This window comes from Gallinula chloropus (genome assembly GCF_964237585.1).
Source record: "Gallinula chloropus genome assembly, chromosome: 3".
Taxonomy (NCBI): domain Eukaryota; kingdom Metazoa; phylum Chordata; class Aves; order Gruiformes; family Rallidae; genus Gallinula; species Gallinula chloropus.
The window spans coordinates 39,379,234-39,401,634 of NC_140087.1; the positions used below are offsets into that span (position 1 = coordinate 39,379,234).

Below are 22,401 nucleotides of genomic sequence, written 5' to 3' on the forward strand. Positions count from 1 at the left end.
GACTATGCTATTTTTCCTTATTTCAATAGTGACTCCTGGTAGTGAGTCCAGAGCATGCAGATGAGAATGTTTGCTAGATGAAGTCTGAAGACGACAATCCTGAGGATCCCTGTGGCAGATCTAAAAACTACAATCTTGTTGATAATTCATAAGCGTAGTGTAATGCTGAGCAGCTACTACATAGAAGGTTATCTCTTGGTTAACCTGATTTTGAACTGAAAAAAATGATCAAGTTAGTTATTCCATGTTTGCTTTGATTGTATCTGGCCCAATTATGATATTCAGACTCCTGCTGAGTATGATCTAGCTGCACTACACTCCTACAGTTATTGACGAGGCCAATGTGTTGTGGAGAATATGGTACATAGTGGGAATATGTGATTTTTACTTAGCTAAAAACACCTAAAGCCTTTTCAAAATAACATCTGTTATGGAAATTAAACAACTTAGAGAAATACCTTGATTGACTTATACAGAATAGCATATGTATGAATTGGTGATTCCTATTAAATACAAACTTTACAATACTGAATGTGATCTGGCCATACTGATTGATGTTAAAGTGGTAATAGTAGTAATTCATTTTCTTTTTTTTTATTAATCTGATTAATAGAGTCTAGTGATTCTAATCTGGAAAATTTGACTGAAATGGTAGCACAATTTTGCAAGGAAAAGAAAAACATCTATCTCATTCCACCATTCACATGCTCTCTTACTTAGAGTTAATGAACACTTAGAATACCTCACTTTAAAAAAACAGTTGTCTAACAAATCTTTTCTAAGATCAAGTCAAGTAAACTAGTAAGAATACAGGCAATGAACATTTTTTCCCATAACCTTATTTTCATATTACTTAATTTAAAAAAAAAAGTTACTAAAAGACAAAAAATATTTCTTGACATTTAAAGCTGTTTTAATATCATACCAGAGGAACAAGATAATATTTTGAAAATAAGCTCTTTCACACGTATTCCCTAAGAAATTTACAGAAAATAGTATGGAGAATAAACCAGTAAAATTCTGCCTTCAAACTACATCCATGCTGATTGCAGTAACCCCAAAGGACTATGACAGAAGACTCTCAAATTAATTTAAATGTTTGGTCACAGGCAGATCTGGCCTTAAAAATGGAACAGTTGTTATTTTAACTGCACTTTCAATCTTGAGTAAAGTGGTCCCAGTCTAGGAAAGTACCACAGATTACACCAAACTGTAAGCATCCAAGAAGTCCTCTGAAAGCCACTTCTGTGATTATTTACTAGAATGAAGCCAGTATGAGTAGCCTCTTTCTTTTATTGATCTTTTGCCCTTATTTTTTGCAATAAGGGTGACAGATTGTACAATACAAAAACGTTGAGAACAGCTTGGAGAACTTGCAGAAAACAAAGTCAGAAGAAAACTGTAGCTAAAAAAGGGGTATTATGCGGCTTGCCTATGACCAGTTACCAGTCTTCTTTCGCTCAGCAAGTTGTTATTCTCAGAATACAGGGCCAAAGCTCCACAGCCTGGAAAATATCAGGGTAGAAACAATTGGAGTTTGCCATCCAAGGTGGCTGTGGTGAGCTGCAGTTCAAAAAAAAAGAAAAAGAACATAGGGCTTTAATAAAGCTCTTTACAGTGAGTGAAGTCTGCTTTAGAGCAACAAACTATACAATCATTAAGACGATATTTAAATTACTTCTACATTAAGAGATAGAGAATTCATTGCTAAAGGGAACAATTTAAGCTCTAGACTCTCCACAACCAAGCTAGTTTGAAAATTCCAGTTTGCTTCGATTTCTCTTTTCCAACTATTTTCAAACTTGTGTCAACATCCACTAACACATCAGCAGTCTGCAAAACCAAAGCATATGCTTAAACCACACAGAAAGTCGAAAAGACTTCACTGTGAATGACTCAAGACAGGAGCATGGAGGCAATAAGAAAGAGCTGGAATAAATGAAGATGGAAAATAATATTAATTAAATCCGGCATACCAACAAATGCAGTTTTCTGATTTTTATTGGTGTTAAATGTAGTACATGTATTCCTTTGTAAGAAGTATGTATGCTGAAAAAGGCCACAAACCGTTATGAACAGGCAAGCCTCAGAAAGATGCAAAAAGAGCCTTTAGCTGCCTTAGCTTTCTCTTACCAATCTCACAGAATCTTAATAAAAAACAAGAAATAGTACTATTTTCTGTAATTACTTCTAAAAAAAGCACTTGAAAACCCGCCGTAGCTCAGAAGGTGATAATCAACAAATGCCACCTTTTATTCAAGATGTTTACTCTTTGCATATTAGGATTTATAGTTATTCATACCAGTGACAAAAATCTGAAGAGCTGGAACCAAAATTCTACCTCACGCTCTAACCAGTTCATCCAGTTAACTTGTCTCAACCTTATTTTTCTTGATCTGTTCTTTGTTTGACATGTTTACACATTTGTTTTCTTCCTTTGGATAAAGTGGCTCTGTGGTCAATAAATTATCTTCTTGGCTTTGTATTCCTGTCTTCAACATATCCAATGATGAATTCTTTTAATCTCTCACAACTGTTATCTCTCAAGACAGTGACTTTTGTTCTCTTATTTTTTCTTTTTTTTCACTCTCACTTACGTAATCCTAAAGTATAGACTACCCAAAAATGTCCAATATAATTACTCTAACTGTATTTTTTACAGCTATCCAGACTATTACATCTTTCCAAAGACTTCTGTTAGCTCCTTATCTACCTCTGTAACTCACTATTGGAAAGATGCTATGTCTATAAAATATCTAAGGAATGTATCCTTTCTAAGTTTCTGTACCCATTTATCTTGTGGGGAAAAAAGAAAATGCTTTTATTTTTATTTCACCTTATGAGAGAAATCAGAGATGGATTCTATTCTAACTGAAATTATGCCAATGTTACATTTCTAAAAAGTGCAAGCATGTAACTTTGTTCATTCCCCTCAGCTCCCAACCATGCTACTCCAAACTTAATTCGAATTAAATTATAATTGCATTTGAAATCCTTATGGCAGCTAAGTCAATATACTACTTAAAATTTAAAAACATAAATAAAAAAATCCAGCTTACTGTTACATATTCAAATTGTGGCATCAGTTCTGCGAATAATTTGAAACCCATGTAAAGGTTTCCTATGGGACAAAGACTAGAACATTATGGAACATTAAAGCGAGTATGAGAACATGGACTACTTTTCGTATCAATGGATATATGAGTAAAGAAAAGACCTTTAAGTAGGGCAGAGAAGGTGATGTAGGTTTTGTGTGCCTTAGAAGCTTCAAGATTTAGAAAGCACCTATGACATCTGATGCAAGAACAGAGGGAGAGCAAGCTCTTGAACACAGCCCTTCTCTACTTGATGGGCTGCAGAAGATATGAGAGTTTACAGCAATAAAGTTAAAACTTTATATATATATATATATTTAGAATTATCTTTTGGGATGGGAAATATGCTTCTGTAGTGATGCCACCAAAAAAAAAAAAAAAAAAGAAGGAAAGAAAAAACCCACAAAAAATGGTGTACATTAGCGACCTGGAAGTTAAGCCACAAATACAAACAGTTGGCTTTGTAAAGGAATGCATATAACAAGTATGTTGTTTTAATATTTCACACAAGACGCTCGTGTATATATGGTGTAAGCTTCAAGACACGCTGTACTCAGGAAATAATAAGAATCAAAGCAATTCCAGCTAGTTCCACATTATAGGCACATAATATGATTTTGCTTTGTATTAATTTGTATAAATACATAAATAAGCACAATATGCAAATAGATATGAAAATACTGAAATGGTCTGCTAGAGGCACAACAAAAAGTATCATCTTGCCAAAATCCTGTATCTCAACAGACTAGACAGGAATGCAGATTTTAGCAATGTACTGTTTCTAGTTTTTATTATTCAAACCATTCTTTGAAAACAGCAAGGCACATGTAGAACCAAAACTGTCTGAAGCAGACGATGTAGACCTGCAAAAGTAGCTTTCAAGCTTCAAAAGATAAAGAAGTCTTCAGGTCAAGCTGTTATATGTGATTTATAGGAACAGCTGCCACAAACTGCATTTTCAAAGTAGCAATCGTTCAGGGAAACATGTTTATAGTTTTGCCAGTCAGTTAACCTTATTGTTCCCTTTATTTTCTTGTGTGCCATGTATTGATACTATAGAAATAAGTGATCAAAGCAGAAATTAAAGTATAGCATCTAGAATTGTTATTTAGTAATACCTGCATATAAGACTGGAGAAATATTTACATATAAATAACCTAAATGTTGTTGAAGCACCAATTGCAACTCCAACTTTTCCATGAGTCTGCAACTGCTGACTGATCAGTATGGACATTTAGAGCCTTTCTGCATTCCACCACGTACTTAAGAGGTAAAATAAACACACCGAGTTAGGTGAATGTACACATTTTCTACTCTAACTTACACTTTTTCACATCTGCTTTTGAACGTCCTGGTGGCATTTTTACATTACAGGCTTTAGTTCAAGAACATCTACTTAACATTTTCTGGACTCCTGTTCCACTTACTACAGAGGCTTGCAATTGCCTGTGCTTCAACAGGCCGAAACCTAATTTCACAATAAGTATCTGCTTTTCAAAGGAAATGCTAATTCACTACACAGCTATCAAACAGCATACACAGTAAGTTCAGGGTTTAAAGTACTTTCTGTTAGCTATACAGAGTGTCACCGACACCTCTTTTCCACACCTTTTACACTCGGGATAGCCAAACACAGGACAACCTCGCAATGTGGCTTAAGAGTGTAACCTACACTGAAGTCACAACAACCAAATACCAACTTAGCAAGTATTTTGAAAATTAACTTGGTGCTTTAGTTTCATGGCTTTCAGCTAATTATTAGAATTGAAAAGAAAAGCAGTGCTCAATGGGTTTGAAATGTGCTGCACAAGAACAAACGCCATCTCTTACTCCACATATTACGGTAGACAAACATTACTCACTGATACAATAAATCTCAATTTCAGGCCACTGGCGACAAGCCACATTCCAAATCAGTGCTGTAAATCCTACAGGAGTTTGACCACTGCTTTTATTTTTAAAGCTATAAACTTTAAATGCCAATGGAAATCTTTACATGCCAAGACTCTTCAAAAACTTTCAAGATAGAATTAACTCAGAACTAAACTTACATCAGAAATAACATTGTGACTGTAATGATTTTTAACATCAATTAAGTATTTATTTACATTGATGTTTACTTCAGGTACCTAAAATTCTTACACCATATTTTAAAACTCCAGATTCTTAATCAATATAGGTACCCTAGACTGACACAGGTTTTAGGAAACAACTCAGCTCTCTCTTCAGTGGGTACTGTCAATGTCTATTACAATGGATTTTTGTTTATGCTACCTTTGAACGAATAATCTCTGAATTTACTAATAGTGCACTCACATCTGCAATAGAAAACTGCCAGAAAGCCAATGATGTGGCTGAAATGAAATTGTTAGGAATACTACTAAATATTAGTGTTTATCAATGAAAACAAGACTACCAATATTGTAGTTCTTACTGTTGCTCTTGAATTCTGCATTGGCTTGACAGCTAGCAACAGTTGAGAGCAACAGGGAAAGGAGACACTACAGAACTGACTTTTATTACGTTTTTCCTTGTCAGAAAGTGGTGTCTGGAGCAATGCAGAATTCACCACCTTTACCCATGAAGTTCTACAGCACAGGAAGGCTTTACTAGATCTGGTTTGGTGGTTTAACCTAAGAAGGGAAGATATGTAAGTAGCACTTTGAAAGGATTTGTTTTCTTGAAAAGTTATTGTTCAATTTGACAGCTACACTCTTTAAGTGTTCAGTCACTCAGATCAAAGCCACATGTGTTTTCACAGACAAAGACAGAAGTTTTTATTGTTAAGATAGCTCTCCTACTGCAGAAATGAGAACTGAGGAGAAAATATAAAAAACAGGTTAGCAGCTTTATCCAGAATTCCTTGAGGTGTTACATATACAGGTGTTGAAGCTGAGTGTTCATTCAAGAGCTGACAACTTTTCTGTCTTCATAGCACCCATAGAATATGTTCACATTTTCCTTCTCATTATGCTCAGTGCATGGATAAATACGAATTGAGTACATTGCTGTAACTCTCTTTCAAACACAGAAACCAGGTCTCTTATCTCCAGAATGTAGGTGCACCTGTATTCAATGCTAGGGAAACTATCAGTGGGACCTAATCTAATTAACAGTTAGACTCGATGATCTTAAGGGTCTTTTGCAGCCAAAGTGATTCTATGATTTCCTGATTTCTATGATTTCCTGAGCCAGATCCAATTTCTACATATTTTGCACTGTAGTCAAGGGTTGAGTCTGGTGGTCTCCTTCACCACGGAAGTCATTCTTAGCACCTAAAATCTGATCTCTGTATACAGCCTCATATAGCAGGCTAGTGGACCTTGTTGCCCTTGCTGATCTAGAACACAGCCATCCTGGTCTTGTTATTAGGATGTAAGTCCAATACACTATTCTTCCTAAGGAGGCCTGGAATTTCAGTCTGCTCAGCAGTCCTTATTGCTTTGTGAGGTTTATTAATTTCTTCTATGCTGCCTTTATCACAAAGCACACCTTCACTGCCAGCAAGTTTTATTCTGTGTTCCCTCTACGTTTTGTAACCTCGTACTGGAGTGGCTCACTGATTACCCTTATTCCACCAAATTTGTGATAATGCTCACAGATCACCCAGGGCTGCCTTCACCCAGCACTGATTGTTCCATTTTCCTATCTTATTTCTTAGTATTTGTGCAAATGTATAGCTAGGTCCATTCTTTGGCAGCCTAACTTCTATTTTCTACATGAATGCTTTTACCCTCCGACATATCTGTGAGAATAGATGTGTCACCTCAAACCCCAGCTGAAGTTTTAAAACCTTAGCTCCCTTATGACTCAGATTAAGTTCATCTCTTTGCCACAGATTTTCATGGAACTGCCTGGGTAGTTTCCCTAAGGTACCTTATTTTTAAATGTTTTACCCATTGCAGCACATGCATCTCTCTGCTGTCAGCCATTAGTATTATTTATGTGCTTTGAAAAAGCAACATTCTCATCTATATTTAATGTGACTTTTTTATAAGTAAGTAAACTCAATATGTCTTTTGAAGCATGAAATTTACTTGACCAATAAACAACATGTGAAGCAAACTAAAATCAGTCTTCTTGCTTACATAATGACATTCAGAATTTTTTTTTTATTTAAATCTGGTATTGATGAAAGAAACATACAGGAATAAGCTATCCCAATTAACTAAAAACTCCTCTAATGGATCTAATTTGTTTAACTTAGCCTTCTCAAACATAGAAAAGAATCTAAATAAATATAATCCATATTTTTCTGCCTCTAGAGCTAATTAAGAAACAAATACATGAAAGAAGGTAATACTGCTTATGCCATTGTTGTAAGATAGGTCAACACCACAGCAATGCAAATCCTCAGAGGACAGATGTGATGCAGAATAGGATTTTATGGAAAGCTCTGCACATTTTCCAGCGTTAAGGTATAAGCCAACACTTGTTAAGTTTGGCAAGGGGCACTGAATCAGATCTTAATGTAAAAAGCGCCAATAACTGGAACGACACTAATGTGGAGTTACTCTTCACAACTCACAGCGATCAAAAAATCCAGTTTCACTGCTTGCTACTATACTAATAATGACAACTTACATTGGCCCCCAAATGCTGTTTTTCTTTTAATAGGCCATATTAAACATTTCCATTCCATAAAGTATGCCATTTTGGCAGTAGACCCTCATGTGTGCAGAGCACTAGGACAAAGTAGCTGTAAATGTTCCTTACACAATTAAATACATATCAGTACTTCAAATCCCAGCTGTGAGAATATAAATGAGAGAACTTAAAAACTAACTGAAAATAGAAATAAGTCATGCTTAATAAAAGGATGGGGTGAGCAGTGGCAACATTGGAGATTGGTTCAATAAACACAATATTCATATTTTAAGCACTCTCATATATGAAGTGCTGTTGGATGGGAGAACTACTGGGAGACTGTCTCATACAAGATCTGGTACCACAAACCTGAATAAACTATTTTTATCCTTTATTTAGTGTGAGCATTGCTCACCACAGATTTTTTCTTTCTCCAAACTTTCTATTTTTTAATGGAATCATTACACTGGCTTGGGCTTGATGACATCATACCTGTTTTTATGTAAGAAACTATTGTTATTGTTACTGATCTCAAAGCAAGCAGAAAGCTGAAGGGTAAAAGAACAGTTACTTTAAAAACCCCACACATCTTAGCAATAAAATGTGAACTTTTTCATCGGTTGTGATTTGCCATTGGTGTAATTTACAAGGCAACAGCAATGGAAGCAGGTAAATATGACGTATATACATTTTTTAAGTAGCCTTCCATCAGAATTATCCAGTCCTTTCAAACACACATCAACTGCTTAACTTTTAATCAAAATCATACATTGATGTAACACTCAGCTGATCTACAAGAAAGAAAAAAAATACTGTTTAGGAAATTTTCTTTGACTTATTCAGATCTAGAGGAAAAAATATAAGGAGCAAATCTAGTGAAAACACATCTCAGACAACAAAATCTGGCAAGGACACTTCTAATTTCTGCAGACTGCAGGGTTTCAATCCAGCTTGGCCAGTATTACATACATCCCCTGCATCCCTGGGGGGGTCACACAGAAGCTCCTTTCCTCCATCCCAGAGATGGTGGGATACCCCATCTTATGGTGCACCCAGCCCTCCATTACACATCAGTCCACCCACCCTGATTCTTACAGCAGAGGCCAAATGTGCCACCCTGTTCCCATCCACTTGTCTGTCTGTGGCACAGCGACACAGCGAGCCTTACTGGTGCAGGAATCCACATGCGGGGCAGCGAGTAAAATAACCAAAGCCACACATGTGCCCATCACCAGCCAGCAGAAAGACAGAAGAGGAAAAGTAAACCTTTCACAATTAAATAAGTTTTGGCAATGCCATCTTGCTCAGTATGATGTAATGTTCCCAGAGGACTGAGTTCAAGAATAAAGCATTTTGGAAATGCATGTGTGTGCTCCCAATGCAAAAAAAAAAAGGCAACGCACCACTAACACCACCTCTCCTGCTATAACCTTGCTTTCACCCCACAGTTGGTAAAACCATGTCATACATTAACAATAAATGTTTGTATGAGCATATATCCATGAGGTACTATCCACACACATATATAAAATTTAGTTGTTACTTTTTTCAGATTTCAGAAATTGGTTATGTGCTGGTTGTTTCAAAGAACACCCAGAGCCTCCCCTACTGAACCCACAAAGCTTCAGAAAGCTGCATTTAAACAAGAATGCTGTGTGGTATTACCATATCTTTATAAATACACATCAACGAACACAGAAAAACACACAACACAATGTAAAATACAGCTGGTTTGCCTCAGGATGTTATGCTGAGGGAATTAAAAATGTCTTTCTTTGCTGGTGCTTGTACTTAAAAGCAGCAGAATGATTACATCTTTCCATTGTTAGAATAATATAACCCAAACCTGTACTATTTGTTCAGAGTTCATGGTATCAGCCTGTGAACATTCATATCTGAGATTTCCTTTGAGAGTTCATGCTAGTCAGTGCTTCTTTGCTTTCTGATAAAAAACAGAAGAATGTCTGTGTTCCTGGATGAAGCTCTGGGACCACTGGACTCAAAAGGAAAGTCACCAGCAATTACAAAAAGTTGGAACTAATCTCTAGGAGTTTGTGGCTTGTACCACCAACAAAGTTTACCACTTCTGCTTTAGGTATTCATATCAACTGCTGCATCTGTTCTGTAGAGACTAATGAAGAATTATCTTTGCTTAAAAATCTTGAGGAGATGGAAATGTGGAACAGGAATGCCACAAAAATATTTTCAGTTGTAAGAACTGAGAGACTTTAGAACAGATTCTTATTTCTGATAGGATTTAAACTGGGTATCTCTACTGGTTTCCATATTGCAACTCCAAATTTCCATTGTTTTGACTGATACCATAATCAGTTACATCTCAGTTACAAATGATCCTTCTATCACAAAATTTGACCACACAGTTAATTTTCAAGATGGTCACCATAGCTCACCACAAAACAGCACAAGGTACAACCCCCAGAAAGGAATATGTAAGAGCAGCATGGTGAGGGGGAAGTGTCTTATTGTGGACTAGTCCATGGGAAGCTCATAGGAGACCTGATCTAGAACGTTCTGCTGCAAATTTTGGTTATGGGCTGCAATGCTGAGACTAAAGACTGACTAATGTGATTCATGAAGGATTTATTTTTTCTTCTGAATATTTCATTCAATGTTTGCTTCACCTATATATGTGTGTATATATATATAATCCAGACAGCAAGCTCCTCTAGACATGGACTGCCACTTTTTTGGGCACTTTCAAAGAACTGATACTACACAAGGGAAACTGATAGTAGGAAGACAACCTCCAATATATGTTATGGTATGTGGCTGCCATTATGTGCACAGCAGTTGTTTTAGTGTCACCCATTTCCAGATGAACCAAAAGATAACCTGCCCTGACATCTCCCAAAAAAGGTGGTATAGGACATGGAATACTAATTTTTTAAAAAAACAACCTAGATCAAGAAATGTTGATCTGTTTCATATATTATCAGGACTCATTCTACTCCCGCACGTCCAATCAGAAACCTGTTCCACATCCCCATGAATTTGATTATTGGGCATTAGGAAATGGTTTTAAAGTTTTTCCACAACTTCCGTGTCCAAGGATTTATTTTTGAAAGTTTCATGGCTATACTAAGAATTCTACTAAGAATTTCACATGTTCCAGATTCCAGAATATTTCCACAAAATTCTCCTTTCCTTGCAGTTCTTTAGCTCAAGTTCTGTGCAGCAGACACAAATTTGCACAAACCAGAGATCAGCTGCTAATCTGGGAGCTATTTTTGTCAGCCACATATCCAGACATATCTCTTACCTATTTCACTTTAAATGTAGGGTGCTGGAATAGAAGGTTTTTCATAGTTCCAGTAAACTGAAGACAATCTTGAAGCAGTCAGATTGCTGCTGTGGAGTCTCCATTCTTGGAGATATTCAAAAGCTGTCTGCACACCATGCTGAGCACCCTACTGTAGATGGCCCTGTTTGAGCAGAGGGGTTGGACTAGACGACCTCCCTTCTAACCTCAACCACTCTGTGATTCTGTGATACCAGAATGGTGAAGCAGGGATCTGAAGACACTGCATGATGAGCAACAACAAAGGGTGCAATGAAGTAGACTATATTATTGGCCTCAGTCATAATTATAGGGGAACGGATGCCCAAGGTTACTCAAACTCTTGGGTACACTAAAGAACTCCATTAAATTCAAAAGGATGAAAATACATAATCAGAAGGATGAAAGTGTCTAGTAAACTAATTTTTTTTAAATGCAGAAAAAAAAAATTACTATATTTTTACAATACCAGTTTTTGAAAGTCTGCAAAATACACTTGGAGCTCACATGGCTGGACAAATGTTCAGGAATGGTTTCCAGATCATTTTCTTTAATGATGGGTTTGAAAAAACTTCAATGTAATCTCAGACATTCTTCAAAAGACTGCCTTAATCTCTGAGGCTGCTAATGTTTGCATGACATCATTGTCATTACGATCCTGTCTCTTCACTCAGTAACGAGAAAAACTGAGGGAAACGTGAAAAAGAGTTTTTACTTGTGTCTTACTCAGGTGTACAATTTCAAATTCCACTTAAAAATCTGGACATTAGCTCACAACATAATACACTAAAACCCCAAAATTCTTTCATGCCAGGCTAACCACACAAGCATGGTCAGGCAGTCCCCTTACAAAGTAGCTGGTTTATAACCCTAATTATCTTTGATACACCAGAGGAATGGATTTTTCTTCCTAAAATTGAACCGTGTAACAGGCTCACATTTCTTCTTTCGTTATTCCACATTCAACTGACTGAACATGCTTACTTAAAGTATACGGCTGCTTTTGTTTTCCCCTCAAAACCCTGACATTCTCATATAACTTCTGCATTTAAAACAGTCACTTCATCATGAAATAATGTATCACAAGAGAAAGACAACTATCAAAAGAATAAACTTTTGTGTGAAGGTATTTCTGTGAGTTCTTGCATTCAATGTTTTCAAAACAAAATACAAGAGTAAATGGAAATTTTTTGTATTATTCATCTTGGGTGTGGTTTCTATCCCCATATGGAATTTACAAAATTTCTCCTACTGGCATAAAGTTCATGTGTTAGAAAATCAGGATGAAAGATCAACTTTTTTTAAAAAAAGTAGATGCTAAGTGCTGATCACGTAGGCACAAAGCACCATAAAGAAGTCATTTGTGACTGGCCAATCCGGACCCAGTTGAATGTAACTGCAAGTGGATTTATTTCTTCAGGGCATGCACAGATACACTTCAAATGGCCACCACAGTTTGAAAGATATTAAAAGATACAAAGGATTCTTATTCATAGAAAGTCAACATTGTCACAGCTGTCTAAAAGAAAGAGATACATATCACTAAAACATTTTGCAGTCACCAAAGTGACAGGAGGCATCTTAAATTTTGTTGGATTTACTTCTGGGTTAACAATTTCAATAAAGAAAAAAAGAAAAGTGATAAATTAGCAATCTTCTTGTATGCCCATACCAAAAAAGTCTGGTGAGATGTAGTAAATTTATTTTTAAATGTAATTTATACTAAAAATAACACCAAGGTAATTTTTAAAGAACATTACATTAATAGAAATGCTACACAACAACAGTTGTGCCTTAGCCCTACTAAATGTAGCACAATCTTTTTATATAAATTAACTTTACTAAAGTTTCTTTATATTTACTAATGATTTGTAGACACACTAAGTACTACATATCTATTCCAAAATTTATTAAAGTGAAAAAACAGTGACTAAATAAAAACAAATCCCAGATGTCTCTTCCTCTGGCCTAAAAAGGTAGAAAAGAAGGAAATGTGTATTTCCACCTTCCATAAATATCTGTATGCAAAAAAGCTTAACCTGAGAATAAAATGTAATTTTATACATGTAATTTGCACATGACTTTTATCTTCCTGATAGAGGTCATGAAAATGCAATTTCATAAAAAAAACCCCTTTGTACTAGTACTATACTATCACTTTCCTGAAGAAAGAAACAGAAAGCCCAGGGACATCACACTGTGTGAAAAATACTTCTGGCAGCAACTACTGAACGTATTTCTTAAGATGAACCTTGAAGAAAAGGAGAAGCCAAATGTGTTTTCCATGCATAATGAAGTATAGTTGTTGGCAGTCAAAAAGCATAAAACATAATGAGACTTCACCGCATGAAAAGAAGTGTCTTCCCAATACTTAGTGACACATTGCAACAGCTTGTACATGAAAGAGTTCAGGTAGCTCTGTGAATGGGCCTTTACAGTGTCCACAAGCTCTATTCTCAGAGACATGGGCTATTGTCTCTTAGAATCTAATACACTACAAAGCATGCATGAACCCTAACTCTGAGGGCTTTCCTGAGTTTAAAATCAGCAAGCTCACTTATCAAAGTATGGAAGATGACTTTTTACAGTGCTGGAAGCTACAAGGCAGTTACAAAACTCTATGGCAGCATCAGCCATGTGGGATAAATTTTCCATTCATGACCACTACAGCATGCATAACCATCTTGAAGAGAGGGAATGAATGTTCATTGCACTTCTGCCATTCTGCAGATGATTGTTCCAAACTTTTCCAAATAGACTTATATTTTGAGATGGTTGTTGACATTAGTAACTGCAAGAGCATTCTGAGATGCAAAGCATTAACAGCAAAATAGAGCACCATATATCTAAAGAAAAGAAAAACTGTAGACACGTAAAGATAGATCATTCTTGTTAAGAGGAATTTCTCAGAGATGCCATCTGTCTGAAGCCAGCAAAGCCTGCCCCTGGCTCTTCTGTTAGTGCAATAGCTGGAAAATTCTAGACTGTTGGATGAAAGCTCAAACTAATGATTGACAAGTAATCTGAAAACCATGCACACCATGCTGTGCTGATACATCTTGTTCACAGGTGTTTTCTACATGCCTGTTATCATGTAAAAGCACAGGTCAGGAAGCCTCCCTAGCAATCACTGGTATGTTAAGATGGCAAGGGTGCCTACCAGCTGGTCCTCTGAACTGCCAATGGATTTGGTCTGCCACGTAGCCAGTACACCTTCTCTCTTGTATCACCTGTGTAAAACAATTGTCCCAGTAACACATTTTCTGGCACCACACATAGCTCTTTCACTGAACAGCAAAAAAAAGTAGTTCTTTGAACCACCCTCGTGGAACCCTGCTGGACACCAGTTCATGATTGTCTTCAAGCCCACGCTACACTAGTCAGATTAGGTAACAGTCCAAATCCCTATTTTAATTCCACTGCATGTATTCAGGCTGCTTTTGGTTTTTATCAGGAAAACCAAACCTTTATGACCAAATGCAAAAAACAGCCTCTTAGTGCCCTGGTTATCCAATTAGGAAACCGGGAAAAGCAGACTTTCCTACTACCAATGGTAGGCTGCTGTGAAAGCACACAGAATAAAAAGGCAGGTATATCCGACAAGAGATCACAAGCAAGGAAAACAGAGAATTTATGTGTGTTATAGAGGTCAAGCTGTTTTTTTAAAGTATTGCTTTGCTGACCTTATAAATATATTCCTTGTTACATAATAGAATCATAGAATCACAGACTGGTTTGGGCTGGAAGGGACCTTATGGACCATCTGTTCCAACCCCCCCAGCCATGGGCAGGGACACCCTCCACTAGACTGATATCGAACATGAAAAAAACAAACAACTTGAGTCCTGTGTTTTGAAGAAGTTTAGAGTTTAAAAATAATTTTTTTAAGATAGTTAAAATCCTGTCTAGATTGACCTTTAAATCTTTTAAATCCATGCTGTAAGTCTTAGTGATACTTTAATATAAATGTCTCTTCAATAGTCTCCAATTCCTGCACGAAATAGGAGATGAGGGTGTAGGTATTTTTTAATTCGTAACCTTGCTGTGTTTGTAGAGTAGGTCATCACATCTGGAATGCTCTTCACTTCTTTCCCACAAAAGGAAGCAGGAGTAGAAGGAAAGCATGAACTGATTTTGCTTCTCACTTGTATTTTAATTTGGTTAAATTAGGAAGTTTGATGTTTCTGGTAGCTGAAATAATCCCATCAAAGGTGCAATTTCCAGATTCCTCACCAATGCAGTCTGAGGATGAAACAGGGGAATCACTACATGTGGAATTACTTATTGAAAATACAAAGACTATTTATAAAGAAATTATTTAATGCTGTTTGCTGCAACTTGGGAAATAAGGACTGTATTTTAAGTTCCTACAAATGATACACTTTGCTGTTTGTCAGTTCCTCACTAACCTGATACCTTTTGCTCAGCACATATTTTATAAATACACCTCATTGGAAAATTGCCAGTCATGCACTTTGAAAAGGGATTTTATATACATATATATGGGGAAGAGGGGAGAAGGGCACGACAAGACGGCATACTATGTACCAAGTTTATAAATATTCTGAGAATAAGATTCTCAGAAAAGAGGATTGCTCCTCAATTGACACATTCCTCAGATATGACTTCAGTGCACTTGGTGCTGGAGATCCGAGAGCTCAGCACATGAAGAACTGAGTGACTTGCCAGACTATTAGGAACAAATACCTTTCACTAGCCAGATACTAGATCAACAATCATAAAGAATAATCTGAACCAACTTCCATGGCCAAAGCCCAGGGACTTCAGGCATTTACAGAAGTATTGCAGATTTCAGTACCACAAATTGCCATATCAAATCTGTTATTTCACAAAAGAAAATAAAACACTTTTTTATTTTTTTTTTTTTTAGGGCATGTTTCATTTCTAAAAGCCAGTGTGCTCCAGTTGAGAAAATCCATTATTTAATACAAGAGGCTAAAGTCTTACCATTCATAACCCCTCTGAATTAAAACCAGTTATGTAAATTATCATTTTGGCTCTCTAGAAATATTTTTATGTCCTTGTGATTTTCTACTTTTTTTTTCTTTTCAAAGTAAGATGCTACAGACTATCTGAATTGTATTTTTCTTTTCTACTTTCGTGTCATTTCTATGAATAACAAACTGTTTATCCTATAGTAATGAGGGAAATATGATATTATTTATGTGAACATAATGTTAAATATCTTCATGCTACATATGATTTTGAATATAATCCTATAAAATATGAAAGCCCCTAAATATGCACCATGGGAAACATTCTCTAAGTCTATCAATATGGTGAACACACAAAATTAATAATATTTTAATTTTCAGAGCATTGAATATTGTTTTCAGAGCATTGAATATTGTTAACTTTTCAAAATTGTAAACATGGAGAAATATTCTGCAAGAAAAATTGCAATGCCACATTGAAATTTGGAACGGAAAAAAAAATACTAAAATAGTATACACTTACAAAATACCCAGAACACTAACTGAAGACTAACCAGAGTTAGTTTCCTGGAATTTCATAGCTCACAAAAAAAGAAAAAAAAATAGATTAATAGCTTTCTTAAAATGTGTTTTTCCTAAGTGCACGATTTGTACAGCCAAATGAGGAGACTAAATGTAGCATGTCAAGTAACAAGCTCATTCAGTGTGCTATACTTCAAATATACATATAAAAACATTTGCATTAAGTAACTCAAGGGTGGTTAGAATGTAAACATTAAATTTAAACCCAGGTTTTAAAACAGCTCTAAGTCTTATATGGAGAAGCCTGTTGTTTATGTTATAATAGAAACAAAACCAATGAACTTCAAGGCATGAAATCTAGGGTATGCCTATACTGTGAAATGGACCATGGTGCTGTTATCCTTGAGTCAACAGAGATTCCAGGTGGTATGTCCATATGGTTTGCTACAACACTGCAGAATTACTTGTGTGAGTTCATAGGCAATGTAGACATGTGAGTCTGGTATCACCTTCCAGTGAGCTAGTTAGTCCAACAAGAGTTATTAGCTCAGCTACAGTGCTGGAATAAAACAGTTAAACTGTCCCGAGCTGCAGTCTTCATGCACACCTACATAATTAGGTCCTCACTGCTGTCAGGACTTCAGCCTGTACTGACAAAGGGAGGTCATTTGTCAGTAACTCTGGGGTAATCTGCCCAGACATTCGCAGTCAGTGCATGCATGTGGAGTCAAGCATCGTAGACTGGGGATGTCTGCAAAGTTTGCACTCCCCTGTTCCCTCTCCTGCTGTCTGAACATATGGCAAAAGCCATAGGTAGTGCCCCACCTTGTTGGGTACAAACCCAACCTCTTTGAGAAAGGAATTCAAAGGGAAGGAATGCAGCTGTGAATATGCACAATGTCCCCCCCTAAGAATCTGCCCCCCTCACCGCCCCCCCCCCCCAAGTTTTAAGGAAACAATGTTTTCCTTCAAGCGATTATCCCTGCATACTCCCACACTGGGTGACCCCCAGCAGTATCACTCCTAGCATAACTGGTTAGACTAACACAGAGGTCCTAGAAGGACATGCACATCTGACTAGTGGCCTGATTCATAATAAAAGGACAGGTCAATTTTCAGGTGGCAAATAGCTGAGAAACACTTCCAGAATTTCCTTGTGAGTCCCTTTGGCTTGAGCTAACATCTTGCTGATGCTAATTCTCTCCAGGAGGTTCACAGTGGATTTACTCAAAGCTGGCACTGCTTTGGAGAGGAACTCAGCAAAAGTTTTAAGAATAATCATATCAGGAAAACAAAATAACATGCAGTAGTTCTTTTTGAAACTCTTGAAACTAATTTTTATTCTGAGACAAAGATACAAGGCTACAGACATTAAGGTTCACAGCAAGTTGATATTGCTTTTTATGATGTGGTCTGAAGAGGGAGCAAATGTCACTTGCTCAAAGCTAGGGGTGTCAGCTTATGAAAAAATTAAATACTCTTCCACAAAAGTACTAAGCAGAGATGGATGCCAAGTGCACCTTTGTGCAGTTCACATAAGTCCTCATGATAAAGGGGAAAGAAATTGGTCTTCTGGGATTGAAAGGGATCTGACTGCCTTCAACGTCAGAATGCCAGTCCACCTCACTAGATATCTGCAGGTTCCGTTCATTATTTATGTGTTCTGTTCATTAATTATGTGTCAAGTAAGCTCGTTTTAAACTTTAGACTTACACAATATTCCTGTAGTCTGGAGTAGATTGGTATAGTTTGTGTGAAAGCTTTACTCCAAGCTGTTAGACAAGTCTTTCATCAAACTTAAAGACTCCACTCATAAGCAGAGTAGGCCCTGAAATCAGGAGTTACCACTACCATGTATGTCAAGGAATTTTCTTGAACACATGCTGCCCCACTTTCCACTGCATTTATAGCACTAGAGGAAAATAGTTTGAAAAAGCACAAATAAAAGAATGTGTACTGGAGCCTCGGATGAAGACAAAAGATAGACCCAACAGGGATTCCCTAGACTGGTCCTGGAGCAGAGAAGCTGGCATGTTCTTACAGGTGGTCCTATTGGCAGGAGAGCTCGCAATAGAGGGAAACTGGGAAAAGGTTGATTGTGAGGCCAAGCCCTGGCTGGCAACAGAAACTCCTGGCATCAAGCCGACAGCACGGGCTGAGGCCACGACAGACACTGGCTGTTTCAGAGGAGGCAGAGCTCTGCTGGTGGGTTTGGGGTTTTTTTTAACCTCTATACTCATGTGAATGGTTCACATGCAACATACAGAAGTACCAGTTTTTGCATCCAAGTTGTAATGAACTGCCTGAGCTCCTTCTCTAGTGCAGCAGCCATAGAGAAGCCAGGAATGCCCTTCTTTACAAAGCCTGGACCAACAAAAAATCCTTGAACTATAGAGCCAAATTCCCTACTAAGACGACTCAAATTTTTCTCAGTGACTAAGTAAGAATCCAAGAATGAACATCTATGAGTTCCTGATGAGACAAAGACAGCAGAAAGAATGCTGGAGTTTTTCCTGATACTTCTGCCTAACTCAGGGTTCAGATACCCAAACATTTAGCTGCATGTATGTTGTCTTCCTTTGAAAACAAAGAGTAGATCCAGGTCCCCAAAACGGAGGCACAACTGACTCAACCAATTCATTTAGAAGGTGATAGAGAGAGACTAACAATGACAGAAAATGGCAAGATCAACAGTAAAATGTCAACACAGGCAACACAGACAAAAATCACAGTAACTAATCCAGCAGATGAACGTGGAGAGTATAACTAAAGTACTACAGCAGAAGAGATTTACCTCCACTGGACAGTTATGAAGAGAGATGGTACATGCTCTAGAGATTTCAGTCAACAGTGGAAGATTAGGAACATGTCCTGTGGTATTGCAGAGGTTATGAAAGTCAGGATATAAAAGTCTGGGGTCTTGTTTGCTGCCAAGGTATGCAGATCAGCTGTTAATTTTATTCTTAACACATGTAAATTGTTTAATTAGCAGATGCCTAGATGTGCACAAAAATGTAGGGAAATCAGCCCCACTAGACCTGTGTGGAATACATGCACAGAAAATAATTACAGGAATTGTTCTTCACACCTTAAAGATTTTAATGTTTTGTTGAATAAACTTGGCAAAAGCTATTCTGTAGTCACCTTTCCACACAGAGCTGTGCTATTTTGTGTATTTGGGTTCCCCTTTTTTTTACATTACATAACCTGTCTGTGGCTCCAGGTACAACTCTAGCAAGCAGTTTATTACAACTCCACCACAGCCTCTGGACACAGCACTGGTCCAAATGAAACAGATGGCTATTTCCACGAAGGTCAGTCAGAGTGAGATCTATAGTTACAGTCCTGTCACTTAAGCAGACAAAACACAAACACACCCCTGCTTATATTTTGAAATGACCGCAAAATAAGAGCAACTGTAGTGATTAACCTTTTAACAAGGTTCTATATTTAAAAAGAGATCCTGTCTGCAAATATCAAGATTTTTTTGCCATACATATTGTGTAATGTCCTATTTAGGCCAATCAAACACCAACCTCTTGGCCTGAAAAGCAGATTCAACAGCCAAATAAAATAGCACCGTGGATCTGTTATAAACATTTGATGAAAATTTGTCAAACCCAGTTTTCAATCCTGAGAGTATATTTTGTATTATGAAGGACTGAAATTCCTTGTATAATTAAGCTGATATTGAGTTCTTCTCTAAATTTTCTCTAAATTTTAACATGTCTACAAAATGGTGTAAATTAATAATATGTTATTGCTTTTTAAATTAGAATACTTACTAAAACAAATTTCCTCCCCAGAGCTCTGGGATTTAAAACTGGAAAATTGGACATACTCACAACAGTATGTTTGACACTACTATTACTATTAGTCCATCCTTATGCACAGCAGTCCCTGTAATCCTTTGCATTTTACATGTGAACAATAAAATGAGAATCCACTGTTCCATAGCAGAAAGTTGGTCCCATATGGTTAATAAAGAAAAATTCAATTTATGTTTAATTATTACTATTCTTGTGAAATACACAGAATCACAGGGGTTGGAAGGAACCCCGAGAGATCATCGCCATTGCCTTGCAAATACAAGGCAACTTGTTTTCACTCACATCATATTTACTGCGGAGGTTTTTTATTATTTTTTCATTACCCTTGCTTGTTTTAAGAATTTTTCATTTTACAAAATAAATGTTAGTTCTATAAAAGCTATAAAGCTTTGCACTAAAATTGTGTGTGAATACACATTTTTTCTGTATTTATTTCTTTCCTTCTAGACTGTGCTGTTTCTTTTTTATTTGGAGAGTTTAACTGTATACAATTGGTTTACATAATGCTTTAGTATTATGATGCACTAAATTGCTGAAACTTATTTTGAAAAATATTTTTAAGTCAAATCACTGCCAAATATATTCCAATATATCAATATTCCAAAGAACAAACCTGTGATACATTTTTCTCTGTCATTTTGCCTAAGATTTCTCCTTTTTGGTCACAGACAGACCAGAAACAGGGAGAAATCTTAATACATAATTACCTAGTGGATGCATTTCCTTCAGGAATAAAAGATTTAACAAATTGAAACTTTTAAAAAATTTTTTAAGAGATGGTACAAAAGCAAGGACATTAAACTGTCAAGGTCTGAAGGCAAGAACAGTGCTAATTCCTCACCTTCCAAAAGTACCTTTTGAATAAGCACAAGCAACCAGATTAATAATATGTTCCCTATATCAGTGCAGAGTAGGATGGTGCAAATAGCCTTCTTGGAATCTAGTATTTTATGGGGGAGAATGTAAAGTATAACTATTTTGACATGTAATTATCCAAATTTTCATTAATGGCATAAGTTCACACTAGTAAGAATTGTATCCATAAATTATGTAATTTGAAAAAGCCAAAACTTAAAGAAGTGCTAAGACTGATGGATCACTTTGGAACAGCAGATGCTAGAGTTGCCATCATTTCTATAAAGTTTAATCCATAAGGAATATTATATTGCCCTACATAGCAAATAAGTTTTTAAGAGGCTCAAGCAACTTACAACTATGGGGAAAGCATTTTAGAAACTTTTAAAGAAGGTTACTCCATTCTCATCCCCAAAAACATACATTTCACAGCACTTTGCATAATGACACATAATACCAATATAGATTAAACAGAGAACATTTGCAAAGATCTCTGTATATTCCATGAAGGGTTATCTCTTCTACCTTTGTGAGGAAAAGATCAAAGACAAATTCCACTGAAGATAAAATATGAGTTACCAGGAATTGTAGTAGCAAAACCCAACAAAGCCATGCCCAAATGATCGATGAAATTTGGTTAGTATGTATATGTATCCAGGAGCATCAATTCAACCAGACCTGACTAATCTTGCTAGATGAGCAGAACACCTTTAACTGTAGGAATTGCCAAGAGGTGTGCCAATTAACATTTTGAGTTTCTTTCTCTGCTTTTAGTGTGGTTACTACCTTGGCTAGATAACACTACTTTTCTAGTATGAAATTTCATGTCTATAATCCCCATTGTTTCTTTCCTCACCATCACTATTTCCCCACAGTGTTTTCCAACTTTTGTCTTCTTTTTCATTTCCCAGACTGTGATGCTTACTTCCCTGTCAGTTAAGGAATGTCTCTCCTGTTCTCCTTCCTTTGCCTCTGAGGTCCAGTCTCAAGCATTATTTTCCTTTATTCTCTCCCTTACTTATTAACACATCAATGTCAGACGGCTTTTCCATCTTCCAATGTAAACATTCTTAGTTTCTGTGTCCTTAAAAGGCCTGCTGTTGTCTACACTTGTTTCTCTATTTATAGATCACCTCTATTTACTTAATAACAAAGAATATGCTGTTTGCGGGTTTGGTGGTGGGTTTGGGTTTTTTCCAATTTCTCTACTTTAATGTAACTTTTGCCCTTGAATGAAACAAGAAAATCCTTCTAATGAT

At 36.6% G+C, this 22,401-nt stretch overlaps 1 protein-coding gene across 1 annotated transcript in view; it reads right to left on the bottom strand.

The window, feature by feature from the left end:
• Positions 1-1,515: 1,515 nt before the first annotated feature.
• The window catches only part of WDR27 (WD repeat domain 27), a gene marked incomplete at both ends in the record, with an annotated part of 107,547 nt that continues 86,661 nt past the window's right edge, over positions 1,516-22,401 (bottom strand). Inside the window, one exon of the mRNA XM_084261058.1 lies at positions 1,516-1,563. Within this exon, the coding sequence (XP_084117184.1) occupies positions 1,516-1,563 (48 nt within the window). The remainder of the gene's footprint in view (positions 1,564-22,401) is intronic.